The 17,942-nt window shown below is 63.9% G+C and overlaps 3 protein-coding genes across 7 annotated transcripts; 2 read left to right on the top strand and 1 right to left on the bottom strand.

Moving 5' to 3' along the window:
• Nucleotides 1-35: 35 nt before the first annotated feature.
• On the top strand, nucleotides 36-1,904 carry PCP4L1 (Purkinje cell protein 4 like 1). 4 transcript variants are annotated; one of them, XM_085560692.1, is made up of 3 exons: nucleotides 36-80; nucleotides 499-553; nucleotides 1,226-1,904. In XM_085560692.1, exons 1-3 carry the CDS (start codon nucleotides 72-74, stop codon nucleotides 1,372-1,374), a joined length of 213 nt encoding a protein of 70 aa, XP_085416818.1. In that variant the 5' UTR covers nucleotides 36-71; the 3' UTR covers nucleotides 1,375-1,904. The 4 variants fall into 4 exon arrangements, with proteins under 4 accessions (XP_085416818.1, XP_085416819.1, XP_085416817.1 ...); XM_085560693.1 differs by having other exon boundaries at nucleotides 44-80; nucleotides 499-572; XM_085560691.1 differs by having other exon boundaries at nucleotides 44-80; nucleotides 499-572; nucleotides 1,139-1,904.
• A 1,233-nt stretch (nucleotides 1,905-3,137) lies between these two features.
• Nucleotides 3,138-9,048, bottom strand: MPZ (myelin protein zero). The gene is made up of 6 exons (XM_085560689.1): nucleotides 8,909-9,048; nucleotides 7,257-7,423; nucleotides 6,469-6,682; nucleotides 4,991-5,126; nucleotides 4,111-4,171; nucleotides 3,138-4,017 (listed from the first exon to the last, which is right to left on the bottom strand). Exons 1-6 carry the CDS (start codon nucleotides 8,964-8,966, stop codon nucleotides 3,928-3,930), a joined length of 726 nt encoding a protein of 241 aa, XP_085416815.1. The 5' UTR covers nucleotides 8,967-9,048; the 3' UTR covers nucleotides 3,138-3,927.
• A 2,579-nt stretch (nucleotides 9,049-11,627) lies between these two features.
• Nucleotides 11,628-17,875, top strand: SDHC (succinate dehydrogenase complex subunit C). Of its 2 annotated transcripts, XM_085560683.1 has the most exons (7): nucleotides 11,628-11,670; nucleotides 12,582-12,638; nucleotides 13,389-13,490; nucleotides 14,167-14,228; nucleotides 15,343-15,506; nucleotides 16,764-16,907; nucleotides 16,972-17,875. In XM_085560683.1, the coding sequence occupies exons 1-6, from the start codon at nucleotides 11,651-11,653 to the stop codon at nucleotides 16,866-16,868; spliced, it is 510 nt and encodes a 169-aa protein (XP_085416809.1). In that variant the 5' UTR covers nucleotides 11,628-11,650; the 3' UTR covers nucleotides 16,869-16,907; nucleotides 16,972-17,875. The 2 variants fall into 2 exon arrangements, with proteins under 2 accessions (XP_085416809.1, XP_085416808.1); XM_085560682.1 differs by having other exon boundaries at nucleotides 16,764-17,875.
• The last annotated feature ends 67 nt before the right edge of the window (nucleotides 17,876-17,942 follow it).

Genomic DNA, 17,942 nt, shown 5'->3' with positions numbered 1-17,942 from the left:
TCAAACCCGCCCCTATAAAAGCGGCGGCAGCGCCGGTCCCGCCGTCGGGAGCGGTGGCGGCAGCGGGCGGGATGAGCGAGGTGGGGACACCGGGGACACCGGGGGGCCCGAGCCACCGGGGGGCCCGAGCCACCGGAACAGACCGGAAAAAGGAGTTCCCCCCTTTTCCCGTGGCTTTCAGCGCCGAGCCGGGCGCTGGGAGCGGGAATGGGGGGAGGACGCCGCGCCCCGGGGAGGGGGGGGCTGCAGGGTGGGGGGACCGCGGGGACACTTTGGGGACTCCGGTGTCACCTCCCCTGTCACCTCCTCTGTCACCTCCCCTGTCACCTCCCCTGTCCCCCCGGGCCCTTCCGTCTTCTCAGCGCAGCCCCCAAGAGCCCCACTCTGGCTGGAGGTTTTGGGGACCCCCTGGGACAATGGGGGAACTCTGGGGACAATGGGGAGACCCCGGGGACAGCGGAGCCCCTGTGTCACCGCCCGGGTCCCCTCTCTCCGCAGCGCAGCCCCCATGACCCCCTGTCCGCGGCGGAGGTCCCCGGTGGGCAGCAGCAAGGTGAGGACCCCCGGCACAGGTGGGACACGGCTTCGCTGTCCCCTCTGTCCCCTCTGTCCCCTCCCGCGACCCCTCTGTCCCCGCAGACCCCAGGGTCCCCATATTGTCCCCGTCCTTGCGGGGGTGGCACCTGGGCGGGTTTGGGGACCCGCTCTGTCCTTCCTCCGAACCCTCGGAGGTGCCGGGGTGTCCCCCTGGGAGGGGTCGCGGTGTCCCCCCCGGGGACTTCGGGGATGCTCTGGGGTGCAGATTGTCCCCTGAGGGGTGGGGGGTGATGGGGTCGTCTCGGGGGAGTGGCAGGGTGTCCCCCTGGGTGTCCCCTGGGTGTCCCCTGGGTGAGTCTGGGGGTGCCAGGCTGTCCCTTGTCCCCAGGGATGGTGGCAGGGTGTCCCCTGGGTGAGTCTGGGGGTGCCAGGCTATCCCTTGTCCCCAGGGATGGTGGCAGGGTGTCCCCTGGGTGAGTCTGGGGGTGCCAGGCTGTCCCTTATCCCCAGGAATGGTGGCAGGGTGTCCCTTATCCCCAGGAATGGTGGCAGGGTGTCCCCTGGGTGAGTCTGGGGGTGCCAGGCTGTCCCTTATCCCCAGGAATGGTGGCAGGGTGTCCCCCTGGCTGTCCCCGCCGTGAATCTGGCGGTCCCCAAGCCTGTCCCCGTCCCGTGTCCCCCTCGGCAGCCAAGGCCGGTGACCCCAAGAAGGAGGAAGAGGAGGAGGAGGAGGAGATCGACATCGACCTGAGCGCGCCCGAGACGGAGCGGGCGGCGCTCGCCATCCAGGGCAGGTTCCGCAAGTCCCGGCAGCGCAAGAAGGAGCCGCGACCCTGAGGGGGTCCCGGGACCCCCCGATCCCCGTGGGGACCCCCCGATCCCCGCGGGGACCCCCCGATCCCCGTGGGGACCCCGCGGGCACGTCCCGGGGTGGGGGTGCTCGGCCCTTCCCTGCCCCGAGTGTCACCGGGGGGATTTTGGGGGGCCGGGTGTCCCCTCAGGGGAGGTGGCATTCGTGAGAGGGGGTGGCGTGGAGCCCCCCGTTTTTCCTGGGAATCCCCATTTTCCTGGGAATCCCCCATTTCCCTGTCCTGTGGTGGCGCTGGGGACACGCGTGGGGGGGACACGCCCGTGTCACCCGGGCCGGGGAGGGGGGCGGATCCTGCTGCAGCCCCCGGCCCAGGAAATCGGGGTTCCCCACCCCCCGTCACTGTCACAGCCCCGTCCCCACCCCCCTGTCACCCTCACCGCCCCCTCCCCACCCCCCTGTCACCCTCACCGCCCCCTCCCCACCCTCCTGTCCCTGTCACTGTCACCCCCCCCGCGGGAACTTTTGGCCCGTGCAAAGAATAAAACGTGAGGAAGAGGAGGCTGAGCCGGGGGTTCGGGGCAATTTGGGGAGGGGGATCCCACTGGGAGAGAACCCCGAGTCCCCCTTTTTTGGTGGGGGGGTGTATGGACCTCCCCCCCCCTTAAATCAGCGCCGGGGGTCCCGGGGTTGTCCCTGCTGGGGTGGGGACAGGGGTGGCCCCAGGAATTAGGGGGGGGTCGGGCTCCAGCCCCACCAGGTTTCCCCTCTGGGATTTGAAGAATTCCCAGTGAAATTCCCGGAATTTTCTCACCCACTGCGGCTCAGGCGCCCTAAAAGTACTTTGGAGGTTGGGGGATAAAATCAAGGAGATTTGGGGGGGGCTCGCAGGAGGATTTTGGAGGACTCGCAGCCGGATTTGGGGGGGGTTAACAGGCGAATTTTGGGGGGGTTGCAGGTGGGTTTTTGGGGGGGTTCACAGTAGGATTTCGAGAGGATTCACAGCAGGATTTGGGGAGTTCACAGCAGGATTTTGGGGGTTTGCAGGTGGGTTTTTGGGGGGGTTCACAGGAGGATTTCGAGAGGATTCACAGCAGGATTTGGGGAGTTTGCAGCACGATTTTGGGGGGGTTCAGAGCTGGATTTCGGGGGGGTTTGCAGCCGGATTTGGGGAGTTCGCAGCAGGATTTTGTGGGGGTTCAGAGCTGGATTTCGGGGGGGTTTGCAGCCGGATTTGGGGGGGCTCGGGGGGGCTCGGAGGGCCCGGGAGTGCCGCGATCCGGGGCAGAAATAGCTCCTCGGAAAGAAAAACAGCGGCGGCGGCCCCGGGGGACGCGGCGGGGTCGGGCTGCGCAGACTTATTAGGGAAAGGACAACGGTCCCGGGGGACACCGGGGGACACCGGGGGGGCACCGGGGGGGCACCGGGGCGCTCCCTCCCCCATTCCCGCGCTGCTCCGTGCCCCAAGTGCCCCCCAGGGCTGGGGCTGGGGTCTTTCCCCCCTCCCTCCCAGGAGGAGGTGACAGCCACCCACCCCTGCGGCGACAATGGCCACTGTCCCCCCGTGCCCACCCCCTGAGCCTTGGCCTGTGTTAATTACAGCGAGCTTTAATTAACGGCGGGTGGCGGGGAGGTGGCCCTGGGGTGGTGGCATCGCTCGCGGCTGAGGGGGGACTTCGGGGTGCCACCAGGTCACCCTCCAAAGTGTCACCTCCCCGCTGAGGGTGACAGCGACGTCACCCCCAGCCCCGGAGTGGGGACAGCGACAATGACAGTGACAGTGACAGTGACGGAGCGGGGGGGACACGGGGCTCCCGGAGATGTCAGTTTTATTAATGGCAACACGGGGACAGGGAGGGGACAGGGACAGGGGGGACAAAACGTGTCGGGGGGCACGGGCGGCTCCCCCAGGCCGGCCGCAGCCTCGCTCCCCCCCACCCAGGGGGGCTCCGGCCGGTTTTGGGGGGGTCCCGGCGGTTACGGGGTGCGGGGGTTAATGGGGGGGACAGGAGGGGGACAAAGGGGATGGGGTGCGGGGGCCGCCCCGCGACGTCATTTGGGGTCGGTCGCGGGCAGAGACGAGAAAACGGCCAAAAAGGAGCAGAACCGGGGGGCACGGAAACCCCCCCGAGCTCGGGGAGGGGACACGCGGCGGCGACACGGCCCCACCGGGACCCCGCGGCTCCCCGGGGAGGGGGACACCGACCCCGAATCCGCCGGGTCTGCGTTCCGGAGGAGAAATTCCACCCGGGGCTGGGCAGGGAGCGACCGAGCGGCGCCGGGGGGGAGCCCAGGTTGTCCCCAGCGCCGTCCTCGAGGCCGGGGGACCCGAGGCGAGGACCACACCCCGCTCCTCGCCGGGTCCCGGGCCCGGGGGTCCGTCAGGAGCCCCCCGAGTTGGGTTTGATGATGCTCAGCAGGGCGCTCTTGAGGCTGCCCCGGCTCGGGGAGCGGGCGGCGGGCGGGGGCGCGGCCTGGGGCTCCCCCCGCAGCTCCATCTCGATGGTCATGATGACTTTGGGGGGCCGGGGGTCCCCCGCGGCCCCGCCAGCCCCCGGGGGTCGCTCCCTGCCCGCTAACCGCTATTTCCTATCCTTGCGCGAGTCCCCCGCGCCGCCCTTGGCTTTCTTGGCGCTGCGGCCGTGGTCCAGCATGGCGTAGAGCACCGGGGCCTGCGGGGACACCGGGGCTTCAGCTGCCGCCGGGGGCACCGGGGGCACCGGGGGCACCGGGGGCACCGGGGGACCGCCCCGCTGGGCGCTCACCTGCCGGCTGCGCTTGGAGCCGTCCTTGGCCGAGCGCTGCAGCTTCCCCTTCTCCATGGCGCTGGCACCGGGGCAACGGGAAAAGAGCGGCTCGGGGCGGCGGGGCCGGCGCCGCCGGGGCGCGGAGGGGCCCGGTTTGGGGAGGGGGCGCGGAAATTGTGGTCCCGGTTTGGGGAGGGTCCCAGTTTGGGGAGGGTCCCGGTTTGGGGAGGGGGCGCGGAAATTGTGGTCCCGGTTTGGGGAGGGTCCCGGTTTGGAGAAGGGTCCCAGTTTGGGGAAGGTCCCGGTTTGGGGAAGGTCCCGGTTTGGGGAGGGGTCCCGTTTTGGGGAGGCGGCGCAGAAATTACAGCCCCAATGGTCCCGGTTTGGGGAGGGTCCCGGTTTGGGGAGGGTCCCGGTTTGGGAAGGTCCCGGTTTGGGGAGGGTCCCGGTTTGGGAAGGTCCCGGTTTGGGGAGGGTCCCGGTTTAGGGAGGGTCCCGGTTTGGGGAGGGTCCCGGTTTGGGAAGGTCCCGGTTTGGGGAGGGTCCCGGTTTAGGGAGGGGTCCCGGTTTGGGGAGGGTCCCGGTTTGGGGAGGGTCCCGGTTTGGGGAAGGTCCCCGTTTGGGGAAGGTCTCAGTTTGGGGAAGGTCCCGGTTTGGGGAAGGTCCCGGTTTGGGGAGGGTCCCGGTTTGGGGAGGGTCCCGGTTTAGGGAGGGTCCCGGTTTGAGGAAGGGTCCCGGTTTGGGGAAGGTCCCGGTTTAGGGGAGGGTCCCGGTTTGGGAAGGTCCCGGTTTGGGGAGGGGTCTCGGTTTGGGGAAGGTCCCGGTTTAGGGAAGGGTCCCGGTTTGGGGAGGGTCCCGGTTATGGGAGGGGTCTCGGTTTGGGGGGGGTCCCGCTCACCTCAGCCGCCGCTGCAGAACCGCCTGGCGCCGCCGCCAGCAGTAGCGGGTGACATAAACCAGGGCCACCAGCACGGCCACCAGCAGCAGGACCCCGCCGATGACAGAGCCCAGCACGACGCCGTAGCGGGTGGGCACTGCGGGGACAGTGGCACCGTGTCACCCCCCCTCGGTGGGTGGCACTGCGGGGACAGTGGCACCGTGTCACCCCCCCTGGGTGGGTGGCACTGCGGGGACAGTGGCACCGTGTCACCTCCACCAGTGGGGATCAGGGAGGTGACACGGGTCCAGTGACCCCACCACCATTGGCGATCAAGAGGTGACACCGGGCCGGTGTCACCAGCACCAGCAGGGATCAAGGAGGTGACACCACCACCAGGGATCAGGAGGTGACACCAGCCCTGTGTCACCACCACCACTGCGGATCAGGGAGGTGACACCACCAGGGATCAGGAGGTGACACTGGCCCTGTGTCACCATCACCAGCAGGGATCAGGGAGGTGACACTGGCTCTGTGTCACCATCACCAACAGGGATCAGGGAGGTGACACCACCACCAGGGATCAGGAGGTGACACTGGCCCTGTGTCACCACCACCACTGGGGATCAGGGAGGTGACACCAGTCCAGTGACCCCACCACCATTGGCGATCAGGAGGTGACACCGGGCCGGTGTCACCAGCACCAGCAGGGATCAGGGAGGTGACACCGGCCCTGTGTCACCACCACCACTGCGGATCAGGGAGGTGACACCGGCCCGGTGTCCCCGCCACCACCGGCGATCAAGAGGTGACACTGGCCCTGTGTCACCATTACCAGCAGGGATCAGGGAGGTGACACCACCACCAGGGATCAGGAGGTGACACTGGCCCTGTGTCACCACCACCACTGGGGATCAGGGAGGTGACACCAGTCCAGTGACCCCACCACCATTGGCGATCAGGAGGTGACACCGGGCCGGTGTCACCAGCACCAGCAGGGATCAGGGAGGTGACACGGGCCCTGTGTCACCACCACCACTGGGGATCAGGGAGGTGACACCGGCCCGGTGTCCCTGCCACCACCGGCGATCAGGAGGTGACACCGGCCCTGTGTCACCACCACCACCGGGGATCAGGGAGGTGACACCGGCCTGGTGTCCCCGCCACCACCGGCGATCAAGAGGTGACACTGGCCCTGTGTCATCATCACCAACAGGGATCAGGGAGGTGACACCACCACCAGGGATCAGGAGGTGACACCAGCCCTGTGTCACCATCACCAGCAGGGATCAGGGAGGTGACACCACCAGGGATCAGGAGGTGACACTGGCCCTGTGTCACCATCACCAGCAGGGATCAGGGAGGTGACACTGGCCCGGTGTCCCTGCCACCACCAGGGATCAGGAGGTGACACCGGCCCTATGTCACCATCACCAGCAGGGATCGGGAGGTGACAGCGGCCAGCAGCGGGGTCGGGGCGGTGCCACCGTGTCGCGCACCTTTCTCCAGCACGTAGAGGGTGACCTGCGAGGACTTGCCCACGATGTCGGGCGGGTTCTTGACGTCGCACGTGAAGGTGCCGTTGTCGCTGGGCTCCAGGCTGTGGATGACGATGGAGCCGTCGCGGCGCCGCGGGTTCCCCGCCCACTCCATGCGCTCCTTGAATGTCCCCACGTCGTCGATGTAGGGCTGGCCCTTGGCGTAGTGGAAGATCTGCGACAGCGGCGGCGACACCGCGGTCACCGAGGTGGCCCCCGGGCTCGGCGGGGTGACAGCCAGCCGCGGGGCGGGCGGGGACAGAGGGGACAGCGTGATGGAGGTGGCCCCGGGGTGTCTGTGGGCACGGGGACACGGGGACACCGCGGTGGGAGGGGACACGGGGACACCGCGGGGACAGCGATGTGCCCACCTGCTGAGGCTGGCACGGGGACACCGTGGGGACACCCAGGTGTCACCATGGGGCAAGGGGACACTGCCGGGGCTGGAACCCAAGGGGCGGCAGGGCTGGGGAGACCTTGGGGACACCGCAGGGCAAAGGGACACTGCCGGGGCTGGAACCCAAGGGGCGGCAGGGCTGGGGACACCTTGGGGACACCCCAGTGCCACCACGGGGCAAGGGGACACTGCCGGGGGTGGACCCGGCAGGCACTGGTGACACCACGGGGACACGCCAAGTGCCACCCTCAGGGAAGGCTCTGTCGCGCTGCCGCTGCGACAAAGGGACACCGGGGCTGGGGGCGCGGTGGGGACGCGCTGGGGACACCGAGGGGACACTGGGGACACTGACGGAGATGCTGTCGCGGGAGCCCTCGGCCTGGAAGTGCCAGGTGATGGAAATGTCCTCCGAGATCCACTCGCTGGACCAGAAGCTGCACGACAGGGTGACACGCGAGCCCACGGTGCCATAGACCTCGCGCGGCGTGTACACGTGGATTGGGGACACCGGCGACACTCCTGGCGACACGGAGCCGTCAGCGCCACCCCCGCGCGGGGACCGCCCCCGCCGCTGTCCCCGAGCTGCCACCAAAGGGCGCCGAGGGGACAGAGGGGTGGTGGCACCGCCGCCCCCAGGGGTGGCTCGGAGGGGACAGTGTCCCGGTGCCCGGTGACACGGGCGGGGGTGGCAGCCAGCGCCCGCGGGGAGGTGACAATGGGACCCTCGGTGTCCGCCGGTGACACCAGCAGGGCTGGGTGTGGCACCCCCGCCCCTGTCCCCAAGGAGGTGACAGCTCTGGGACCCTCCTGGCTGCCACCCGCCCCTGTCCCCAGGGAGGTGACAGCTCTGGGGCTCTCCTGGCTGCCACCCGCCCCTGTCCCCAGGGAGGTGACAGCTCTGGGGCTCTCCTGGCCGCCACCCGCCCCTGTCCCCAGGTTGGTGACAGCTCTGGGGCTCTCCTGGCTGCCACCTGCCCCTGTCCCCAGGGAGGTGACAGCTCTGGGACCCTCCTGGCCACCACCCGCCCCTGTCCCCAGGGAGGTGACAGCTCTGGGACCCTCCTGGCTGTCACCCGCCCCTGTCCCCAGGGAGGTGACAGCTCTTGGACCCTCCTGGCCGCCACCCGCCCCTGTCCCCAAGGAGGTGACAGCTCTGGGACCCTCCTGGCCGCCACCCGCCCCTGTCCCCAGGGAGGTGACAATGACCGGGACCCTCCTGGCCGCCACCCGCCCCTGTCCCCAGGTTGGTGACAGCTCTGGGACCCTCCTGGCTGCCACCCGCCCCTGTCCCCAAGGAGGTGACAGCTCTGGGACCCTCCTGGCCACCACCCGCCCCTGTCCCCAGGGAGGTGACAGCTCTGGGACCCTCCTGGCCGCCACCCGCCCCTGTCATCAGGTTGGTGACAGCTCTGGGACCCTCCTGGCCACCACCCGCCCCTGTCCCCAAGGAGGTGACAGCTCTGGGACCCTCCTGGCCGCCACCCGCCCCTGTCATCAGGTTGGTGACAGCTCTGGGGCTCTCCTGGCTGCCACCCGCCCCTGTCCCCAGGGAGGTGACAGCTCTGGGGCTCTCCTGGCCGCCACCCGCCCCTGTCATCAGGTTGGTGACAGCTCTGGGGCTCTCCTGGCTGCCACCCGCCCCTGTCCCCAGGGAGGTGACAGCTCTGGGACCCTCCTGGACACCACCCGCCCGTGTCCCCAAGGAGGTGACAGCTCTGGGACCCTCCTGGCCGCCACCCGCCCCTGTCCCCAAGGAGGTGACAGCTCTGGGACCCTCCTGGCCGCCACCCGCCCCTGTCCCCAAGGAGGTGACAGCTCTGGGACCCTCCTGGCCGCCACCCGCCCCTGTCCCCCGGCAGTGCCAGCTCTGCTGTCGCACGCCAGCCGCGGTGACAGTCCCCACGCAGCGCGTGGGTGCCCGCCAGCCCCACGGCCACCCCCAAACCCCCCCCCCCCACTCCCCCACCCCCTTTTTGGGGACCTGTCCCTTGTCCCCAAGCTCACCCAGCGCCGCCAGCAGCCCGGCCGCGAGCAGGAGGCGGCGGGTGGCCCTCGGGGACATGGCGGTGGTGGCACGGAGGGGACAGCGGCGGTGGCCCGAGGGGACAGCGGTGGCGCCGCGGTTTTAGGGTGGCCCGGGCAGCGCTGCACCCCCAAATCCCGGCCAATGGGCGCCGGGCGCGGGGGGGGCCCGGCCCGCGGGGTCCCCGCTCAAAGGGGACATTGAGGGACACCGAGGGACACCGAGGGTGGCGAGGGGGACGGGGACACTGGTGGCCTTTGTCCGGCCGCATTCCCGAGCGCCGCGGGGGCGGGGGACGAGGAATGTGGCCGGAGGGGACAGCGGGGACAGAGGGGGGACATTGGGGGGACATTGGGGGACATGATGGGGGCATTGGGGGGACATGAGGGGACATGATGGGGACATTGGGGGGACATGGGGGGACATGATGGGGGCATTGGGGGGACATGGGGGGACATGATGGGGACATTGGGGGGACATGATGGGGACATTGGGGGGACATGGGGGGACATGATGGGGACATTGGGGGACATGGGGGGACATGATGGGGACATTGGGGGACATGATGGGACATGAAGGGACATAGAGAGACAGCGGGGACAGAGGGAGGACATTGTGGGGGACACAGGGAGGGACATGGGGGGGACATTGGGGGGACACGAGGGGACAGAGGGGGGACATTGGGGGGACACGAGGGGACACGGGAGGGACACGAGGGGACAGAGGGGGGACATTGGGGGGATCACCGGTGGGGGCATGGGGGGACATGATGGGGACACGGGGGACATTGGGGACACGGGGGGGGACACGGAGGGACAGGAGGGGGGACACGGGGAGTGGCATGGGGGGGACATTGGGGGGACACCGGGAGGGGCACAGGGAGGGACATGGGGGGACATGATGGGGGGACACGGGGGGACATTGGGGGACACGGGAGGGACACGAAGGGACAGAGGGGGGACACTGGGGGGACACCGGGATGGGGGACATAGGGAGGGACAGGGGGGGACATGATGGGGACAGCGGGGGGACATGAAGTGACATGGGAGGACACGGGGGGACATTGGGGACAAGGGGGGACACTGGAGGACAGACAAGGGGGACATTGGGGGACACGGGGGGACATTGGGGACATGGGGGGGACACGTGGGACATTGGGGGACGTGATGGTGACAAGGAGGGACATGAGGGGTTTGGGGGATGTTTTTGGGGGGTTTTTAGGGGGTTTGGGGGATGTTTTTGGAAGGGTTTTGGGGGGGTTTTGGGGTTTTATTTGGGGGGTTTGAGGGAGTTTGGGGAGGTTTTAGGGGAAATTGGGGGTTGGGAAGGTTTTAGGGGGATTTTAGGGGATTTTGGGGGGCTTTGGAGGGTTTGGGGTTTTTATTGGGGTGGGTTTTGGGGAGGTTTTGGGGGGATTCTGGGGGGATTTTAGGGGGATTTGGGACATTTTCAGGGGAATTTGGGAGGTTTTGGGGGATTTTTGGAGGGGATTTTTGAGATTGGGGATTTTGGGGGATTTTTGGGGGGTTTTGGGGGAGGCCTTGGGGGCACGCGGTGCTCGTGGTTGGGCGAGGGGGATTTGGGGGATTTTTGGGGGTTTTGGGAGGGTTGTAGGAGTCTTTTAGGGGATTTTGGGGAGTTTTTTTTGAGGGGTTTGGGGTTTCTTGGGGCAGGTTTGGGGGGTTTTGGGGGGATTTTGGAGGATTTTCGGGGGTTTTTGGGGAGGTTTTTAGGGGATTTTGGGGAGGTTTTTGCGGGGTTGGGTTTTTTTGGGGGCGGGTTTGGGGTTTTTGGGGAGGTTTTTGGGGGGTTTGGGGGATTTTGGGGGGAAATTGCAAAGAGGGGTTTGCTCGGGGGTGATAACGGGGATCAATAACGGAATTGATAACCGGAATCGATAACGGATGCGATATCAGGGATCGATCCCAGGGATCAATAATTGAATTGATAACAGGGATCGATCCCGGTTATCGATCTCCGTTATCGATCCCGGTTATCGATCTCCGTTATCAATCCCGGTTATCGAAATCCGTTATCGATTCCGGTTACCGATCCCGGTTATCGATCTCCATTATGAATCCCGGTTATCTCCGTTATCGATTCCGGTTATCGATCCCGGTTATCGATCTCCGTTATCGATCCCGGTTATCAATCCCGGTTATCGATCTCTGTTATCGATCCCGGTTATCGATCCCGGTTATCGATCCCGGTTATCGATCTCCGTTATCGATCCCGGTTATGTCCGTTATCGATCCCGGTTATCGATCTCCGTTATCGATCCCGGTTATCGATCTCCGTTATCAATCCCGGTTATCTATCTCCGTTATCGATCTCCGTTATCGATCCCGGTTATCGATCTCCGTTATCGATTCCGGTTATCCATCTCCGTTATCGATCTCCGTTATCGATCTCTGTTATCGATCCCGGTTATCTATCTCCGTTATCGATCTCCGTTATCGATCCCGGTTATCGATCCCGGTTATCGATCTCCGTTATCGATCCCGGTTATCTCCGTTATCGATCCCGGTTATCGATCCCGGTTATCGATCTCCGTTATCGATCCCGGTTATCGATCTCCGTTATCGATTCCGGTTATCGATCCCGGTTATCGATCTCCGTTATCGATCTCCGTTATCGATCTCCGTTATCGATTCCCGCCCTCCCCGCGCGCTCCCTCCCCACCGGAAGTGCGTCACGGCCACTTCCGTCGCGGCGGCTCCAAGATGGCGGCGCTGGCGCTGAGGTGACTCCGGGGCCCGGGGCCGGGCCGGGGACACCGGGGGGACATTGGGGACATTGGGGGCACCCAGGGGACACTGGGGACACCCAGGGGACGGCGCGGCGGGGGCGGGCCGGGCCTGAGGCCATTTCTCGGCGTCCCGCCGCGCTCCGGGGCTGGCCCGGGCCAGCCATGGCTGCGTGTCCTCCGTGTCCTCCGTGTCCTCCGTGTCCCTCAGTGTCCCTCAGTGTCCCCTCAGTGTCCCTCAGTGTCCCTCGGTGTCCCTCGGTGTCCCTCGGTGTCCCTCAGTGTCCCTCGGTGTCCCTCAGTGTCCCTCAGTGTCCCTCAGTGTCACCCTGTGTCCCATTTTCCCCCCATTCCCTCACATTTCCCTCCCATTTTCCCCCGCTTTTCCCAATTTTTTTTGGTATTTTTTCCCATTTTTTCTCATTTCTTACCGTTTTTCCCATTTTTCCAGTTTTTTGTTTTATTTTTTTCCATTTTTCCCGTTTTCCGCCATTGTTTCCCATTTTTTCCCATTTCCCCCCATTTTTCTCATTTTTCCAAGTTTTGTTGTATTTTTTCCCATTTCCCCCGCATTTTTTATTTTTCCCCATTTTCCCATCTTTTCCCCAGTTTTCCCCAATTTTTTGGTGTATTTTTCCCATTTTTCCGTATTTTCCCCATTTTTCATTATTTTGGTCGTATTTCCCCAATTTTTCCCATTTCCCCCAATTTTCCTCATTTTCCACACTATTTTTTCCATTTTTTCCCAATTTTTGTTGTATTTTTTTTCCCATTTCCCCCGTTTTTCCCATTTTATCCTGTTTTTCCCATTGTATCCCCATTTTTTCCAATATTCCCCATTTCCCCCCATTTTCCCCAATTTTTTGTTGTCTTTTTTCCCATTTTCCCCATTTTTTCTCTCTTTCCAGGGGTTTGGGCCGGCGCTGCCTCCTGGCCCGGCTGGGGCCTGGCCCCGCCCTGCACCAGTGAGAGCCTGGGAGGGAATTTGGGAATTTTGGGGCGGTTTTGGGGATTTTTTGGGATTTTAGGGGCATTCTGAGAGGTTTTTTGGGGGTTTTGGGGTGGATTTTGTGGTGTTTTGGGGATGGATTTTGGGCTGGTTTTGAGTTTTGGGGTGAATTTTAGAGGGTTTTTTTTTTTGTTTTAGGGTGGGTTTAGGGTTTTAGGTGTGAGTTTAAGAGGTTTTTTTTGGGTTTTAGGGTGGGTTTTGGGGTTTTTGGGTGTTAGGGTGGGTTTAGGGTTTTTTTGGGGTGGATTTTGAGGGTTTTTTTGGGTTTTGGGGTGATTTTAGGGTGTTTTTGGGGGGTGGATTTTGGGGTTTTTTTTGGGTAGTAGGGTGGTTTTAGGGTTACTTTTCTGGGTTTTAGGGTGGGTTTAGGGTGTTTCCTGGATTTTGGGGTGGTTTAGGGTTTTTTTTTGGGGGGATTTTGGGTTTTTTTGGGTTTTGGGGTGTGTTTGGGGTTTTAGGGTGGGTTTAAGATATTTCCTGGATTTTGGGGTGGGTTTGGGGTTATTTTTCTGGGTTTTGGGATGGGTTTAGGTTTTTAGGGGTGGGTTTAGGGTGGGTTTGGAGTATCTCCTGGGTTCTGGGCTGGTTTGGGGTATTTTTGGGGTGGCTTGGGGTGTTCTTGGGGTGGTTTGGGGTATTTTTGGGGTGGCTTGGGGTGTTTTTGGGGTGTTTTTGGGGTCGGGGCTCAGGCCCTGCCTGTCCCCAGGACGATCCCGATGGCGACGACGGCGCAGGAGGAGATGAGGAGGTTCTGGGAGAGGAACTCGCGCTCGGGGCGGCCCGTGTCCCCCCACGTCAGCATCTACAAGTGAGTGACCCCCAAAGCACCCCAAAACCGGCCCAAAGCACCCCAGAACCAGCCAGGGAACCCCAAAACCAACCAGGGAGCCCCAAATCACACCCAAACCACACCAAAACCAGCCAGGGAACCCCAAATCACACCCAAACCACACCAAAACCAGCCAGGGAACCCCAAAACACCCCAAAACCAGCCAGGGAACTGCAAATCACCTCAAAAACACCACAAAGCACCCCAAAACCAGCCAGGGAACCCCAAAACCACCCCCAAAACATCCCAAAGCACCCCAAAAACAGCCCTAATCACCCCAAAACTGGCCCAAACCACACCAAAACCAGCCAGGGAACCCCAAAGCTCCCAAAAACCAGCCAGGGAACCCCAAAATCAGCCCTAAAACACACCAAAGCACCCCAAAACCAGCCAGGGAATCCAAAACCACACCCAAAGCACCCCAAAATCAGCCAGGGAACCTCAAATCACCCCCAAACTGCCCCCAAAGACCTCAAAACCAGCCAGGAAACCACAAAAACCACTCCTAAAACAGCCCAAATCACCCCAAAACTGCCATAAACTGACCCTAATCACCCCAAAACTGGCCCAAAGCACCCCAAAACCAGTCAGGGAACTCCCAAAATCACCCCAGGACCCCAAAATCCCCCAAATTCAGCCCAAATTTCTTTTGCAGGTGGTCGCTGCCCATGGCCATGTCCATCAGCCACCGCGGCACCGGCGTCGCCCTCAGCCTCGGTGGGTGGCACTTGGGGACACCTGGGGACATTTGGGGACAGCCCTGGGTTCACACCTGGGGGGTTTCCTGGGAAACCTCTGCTCTGCCTTCCCCAGCCCCCCAAAATCCCCCCCAAAATCCCTGCAAAATCCCCCCAAAATTCACCTCCAATTCCCCCCCAAAATCCCCCCAAATTCACCCAAAATCCCTGCAAAATCCCCTCCAAATCCACCCAAAACTCACCTCAAACTCTTCCCCAAATCCCCCCAAAATCCTCCCCAAATTCACCCAAACTCTCTGCAAGATGTCCCCCAAGTCCACCCAAATCCTCCCCAAAATCCTCTCTAAAATCCCCCACAAAATCTCCCCATCCCTGTTTTTCCCACCCCTGTTTTCCCCATCCCTGTTTTTCCACCCGTTTTTCCCACCCCTGTGTTTCCCATCTGTTTTTTCCCTGAGTTTTTTCCATTGGAATTTTTCCACGCCTGAGGTTTTCCCCATCCCTGAGTTTTTCCTGTGTTCTCCCTGGTGTGTTCCATCCCATCCCAGGTGGATCCCTGTTTTCCTGGATCCCTTTTCCAGGTGTATCCCTGTCCCCATTACATCTGTGTCCCCATATCCCAGCTGTCCCAGCCGTGTCCCAGCCATGTCCCAGCCGTGTCCCAGCCGTGTCCCAGCTGTGTCCCAACCGTGTCCCCGTGTCCCAGCCGTGTCCAAGCCGTGTCTCAGCCGTGTCCCCATGCCCCAGCCGTGTCCCCGTGTCCCAGCCGTGTCCCAGCCGTGTCCCAGCCGTGTCTCAGCTGTGTCTCCATGTCCCAGCTGTGCCCCAGCCGTGTCCCTGTGTCCCAGCCGTGTCCCAGCCGTGTCCCAGCCGTGTCCCAGCCGTGCCCCAGCCGTGTCCCAGCTGTGTCCCAGCCGTGTCCCAGCCGTGCCCCAGCCGTGTCCCAGCTGTGTCCCAGCCGTGTCCCAGCTGTGTCCCAGCCGTGTCCCAGCCATGTCCCCGTGCCCCAGCCGTGTCCCAGCCGTGTCCCCGTGTCCCAGCCGTGTCCCAGCCGTGTCCCCGTGTCCCAGCCGTGTCCCAGCCGTGCCCCAGCCGTGTCCCAGCCGTGTCCCAGCCGTGTCCCCGTGTCCCAGGTGTGTCGCTGTTCTCGGTGGCCGCGCTGCTGCTCCCGGAGTCCTTCCCGCATTACCTGGCGCAGGTGCGGGCGCTGAGCCTGGGCCCCGCCCTGCTCTGCTCGGCCAAGTTCCTGCTGGCCCTGCCCCTGTGCTACCACAGCTGGAACGGCGTGCGGCACCTGGTCAGCGGGACAGGGGGACAGAGGGACAGGGGGGACAGCAGGGACAAATGGGGACAGGGGACAAATGGGGACAGAGGGACAGGGGGGACAAATGGGGACAGAGGGGACAGCAGGGACAAATGGGGACAGGGGACAAATGGGGACAGAGGGACAGGGGGGACAAATGGGGACAGAGGGGACAGCAGGGACAAATGGGGACAGAGGGACAGCGGGGACAAATGGGGACAGGGGACAAATGGGGACAACAGGGACAGGGGGGACAAACGGGGACAGAGGGGACAAATGGGGACAGAGGGGACAGAGGGACAGCAGGACAGAGGGACAAACGGGGACAGGGGGGACAAATGGGGACAGAGGGACAGCAGGGACAGAGGGGACAAACGGGGACAGAGGGACAAAGGGGACAAATGGGGACAGGGGGGACAGGGACAGAGGGACAAATGGGGACAGAGGGACAGGGGGACAAACGGGGACAGGGGACAAATGGGGACAAAGGGGACAAACGGGGACAAACAGGGACAGAGGGGACAAATGGGGACAGAGGGGACAGTGGGACAGAGGGACAGCAGGACAGAGGGACAAACGGGGACGGGGGGACAAATGGGGACAGAGGGACAGCAGGGACAGAGGGACAAACGGGGACAGAGGGGACAAATGGGGACAGAGGGGACAAATGGGGACAGAGGGGACAGTGGGACAGGGGGACAGCAGGACAGAGGGACAGTGGGGACAGTGGGACAGCGGGGACAGTGGGACAGCAGGGACAAACAGGGACAGTGGGGATGGCGGGACAGAGGGGACAAATGGGGACAGCAGGGACAAACAGGGAGAAACGGGGACAGTGGGGACAAACTGGGACGGGAAAGGGGAGAGGAAATGGGAAAAGGGGGATGGGAACTGGATGGGAATGGGAAAGGGGAGAGGGGATGGGAAAAAGGGGGAGGGGAGATGGGAAAAATGGGGAGGGGATGGGAAAGGGGAGAGGGGATGGGAAAAATGGGGAGAGGGGATGGGAAAAGGGATGGGAACAGGGATCAGGGATGGGAGAGGGAACAGGGGATGGAAGTGGGAAAGGGGAGCGGGAATGAGAAATGGGAAAGGGGATGGGAAAGGGGAGAGGAAGCGGGAAAAAAGGGATGGGAGCAGGGGATGGAAGTGGGAAAGGGGAGGGGATGGAAGAAATGGGGCGAGGGGACAGGAAGAAGGGCGAGGGAGCTGCGGGCGCTCGGGGTCACCGCCGTCCCCGTGTCCCCGCAGGCCTGGGACCTGGGCAAGGGGCTGCGCCTGCCGCAGGTGACGCAGTCGGGGCTGCTGGTGCTGGCCCTGACCCTGCTGTCCTCCGCCGCGCTGGCCGCCCTGTGACAACACCGGGACTCCGGGTGACAACACCGGGAACTCCGGGTGACAGCGCCGGGAACTCCGGGTGACAACACCGGGAACTCCGGGTGACAACACCGGGACTCAGGGTGACAGCGCCGGGACTCCGGGTGACAACACCGGGAACTCTGGGTGACAGCGCCGGGACTCAGGGTGACAGCGCCGGGAATTCCGGGTGACAGCACCGGGACTCAGGGTGACAACACCGGGAACTCCGGGTGACGGCACCGGGACTCCGGGTGACAACACCGGGACTCTGGGTGACAGCGCCAGGAATTCTGGGTGATGGCGCCAGAAATTCCGGGTGACAGCGCCGGGAATTCCGGGTGACAAAGCTGGGAATTCAGGGTGACAGCGCCACTGGGAATTCTGGGTGACAACACCACTGGGAACTCCGGGTGACAACACTGGGACTCAGGGTGATGGCGCCGGGAACTCGGGGTGACAACACCAGAACTCCGGGTGACGCCGGGAATTCTGGCTGACAACGCTGGGAATTCCGGGTGACAGCGCCAGGAATTCCGGGAGACAACGCCAACAGGAATTCCGCGTGACAATGCCCAGAATTCCGCCCATTCCCACCCACTCGTGGGGAAGGTGACTCTTCCCCCCCTCCCCAAAATCCCCAAAATCCCGGGATGAGCAGAGCTGCCCGTGCTGCCCCAGCCCCGGCGCCAGCAGCGCTCCGTGTCCCCGGTGTCCCCGGTGTCCCCGGTGTCCCCGGGCCGGGACAATGCGGGATCTGTGTCCCCACGAGTGGGATCCCGGCGGGACAAGGAGCTCCATTGAGGCAGCGCCCCACGGGGGCGGTGCCAGGTGACAGCGCTGCCACCCCGCTGCCACCCCGCTGCCACCCCGCTGCCACCGTCCCGCCGCGGTTCCACGATTCAGCCCCAATTTTGGGGGAAATCCCCCGGCTTTTCCCGCTTTGGCACCCCAGGTGTTGTTGTCACCCGTCCCCTGAGGAATAAAACAGCAGCTCTGACCCTCCAGCCACCAGTGGGATTTTTCTCTGGGATTTGGGGGATTGCTGCTCCCCCGAGCGTGGGAAAAGTGAAA

The sequence above is a fragment of the Lonchura striata genome, chromosome 25, assembly GCF_050655825.1.
Source record: "Lonchura striata isolate lonStrDom1 chromosome 25, ASM5065582v1, whole genome shotgun sequence".
Taxonomy (NCBI): domain Eukaryota; kingdom Metazoa; phylum Chordata; class Aves; order Passeriformes; family Estrildidae; genus Lonchura; species Lonchura striata.
The sequence above is the reverse complement of the archived record's forward strand: the minus strand, read 5'-3'. Positions and strand labels throughout refer to the sequence as shown.

Bases quoted from the DNA above. Each gene is read 5' to 3' on its own strand.
- SDHC (XM_085560683.1), top strand. From the start codon at position 11,651: ATGGCGGCGCTGGCGCTGAG. The intron at 11,671-12,581 runs GTGACTCCGGGG...CTCTCTTTCCAG, and splicing joins ATGGCGGCGCTGGCGCTGAG to GGGTTTGGGCCGGCGCTGCC. The intron at 12,639-13,388 runs GTGAGAGCCTGG...GCCTGTCCCCAG, and splicing joins CCTGGCCCCGCCCTGCACCA to GACGATCCCGATGGCGACGA.
- PCP4L1 (XM_085560691.1), top strand. From the start codon at position 509: ATGACCCCCTGTCCGCGGCGGAGGTCCCCGGTGGGCAGCAGCAAGGTG. The intron at 573-1,138 runs GTGGGACACGGC...CCTTATCCCCAG, and splicing joins GGTGAGGACCCCCGGCACAG to GAATGGTGGCAGGGTGTCCC.
- MPZ (XM_085560689.1), bottom strand. From the start codon at position 8,966: ATGTCCCCGAGGGCCACCCGCCGCCTCCTGCTCGCGGCCGGGCTGCTG. The intron at 7,424-8,908 runs GTGAGCTTGGGG...CCGTGTCGCCAG, and splicing joins CGGGCTGCTGGCGGCGCTGG to GAGTGTCGCCGGTGTCCCCA. The intron at 4,018-4,110 runs GTGAGCGCCCAG...GTGTCCCCGCAG, and splicing joins GCTCCAAGCGCAGCCGGCAG to GCCCCGGTGCTCTACGCCAT.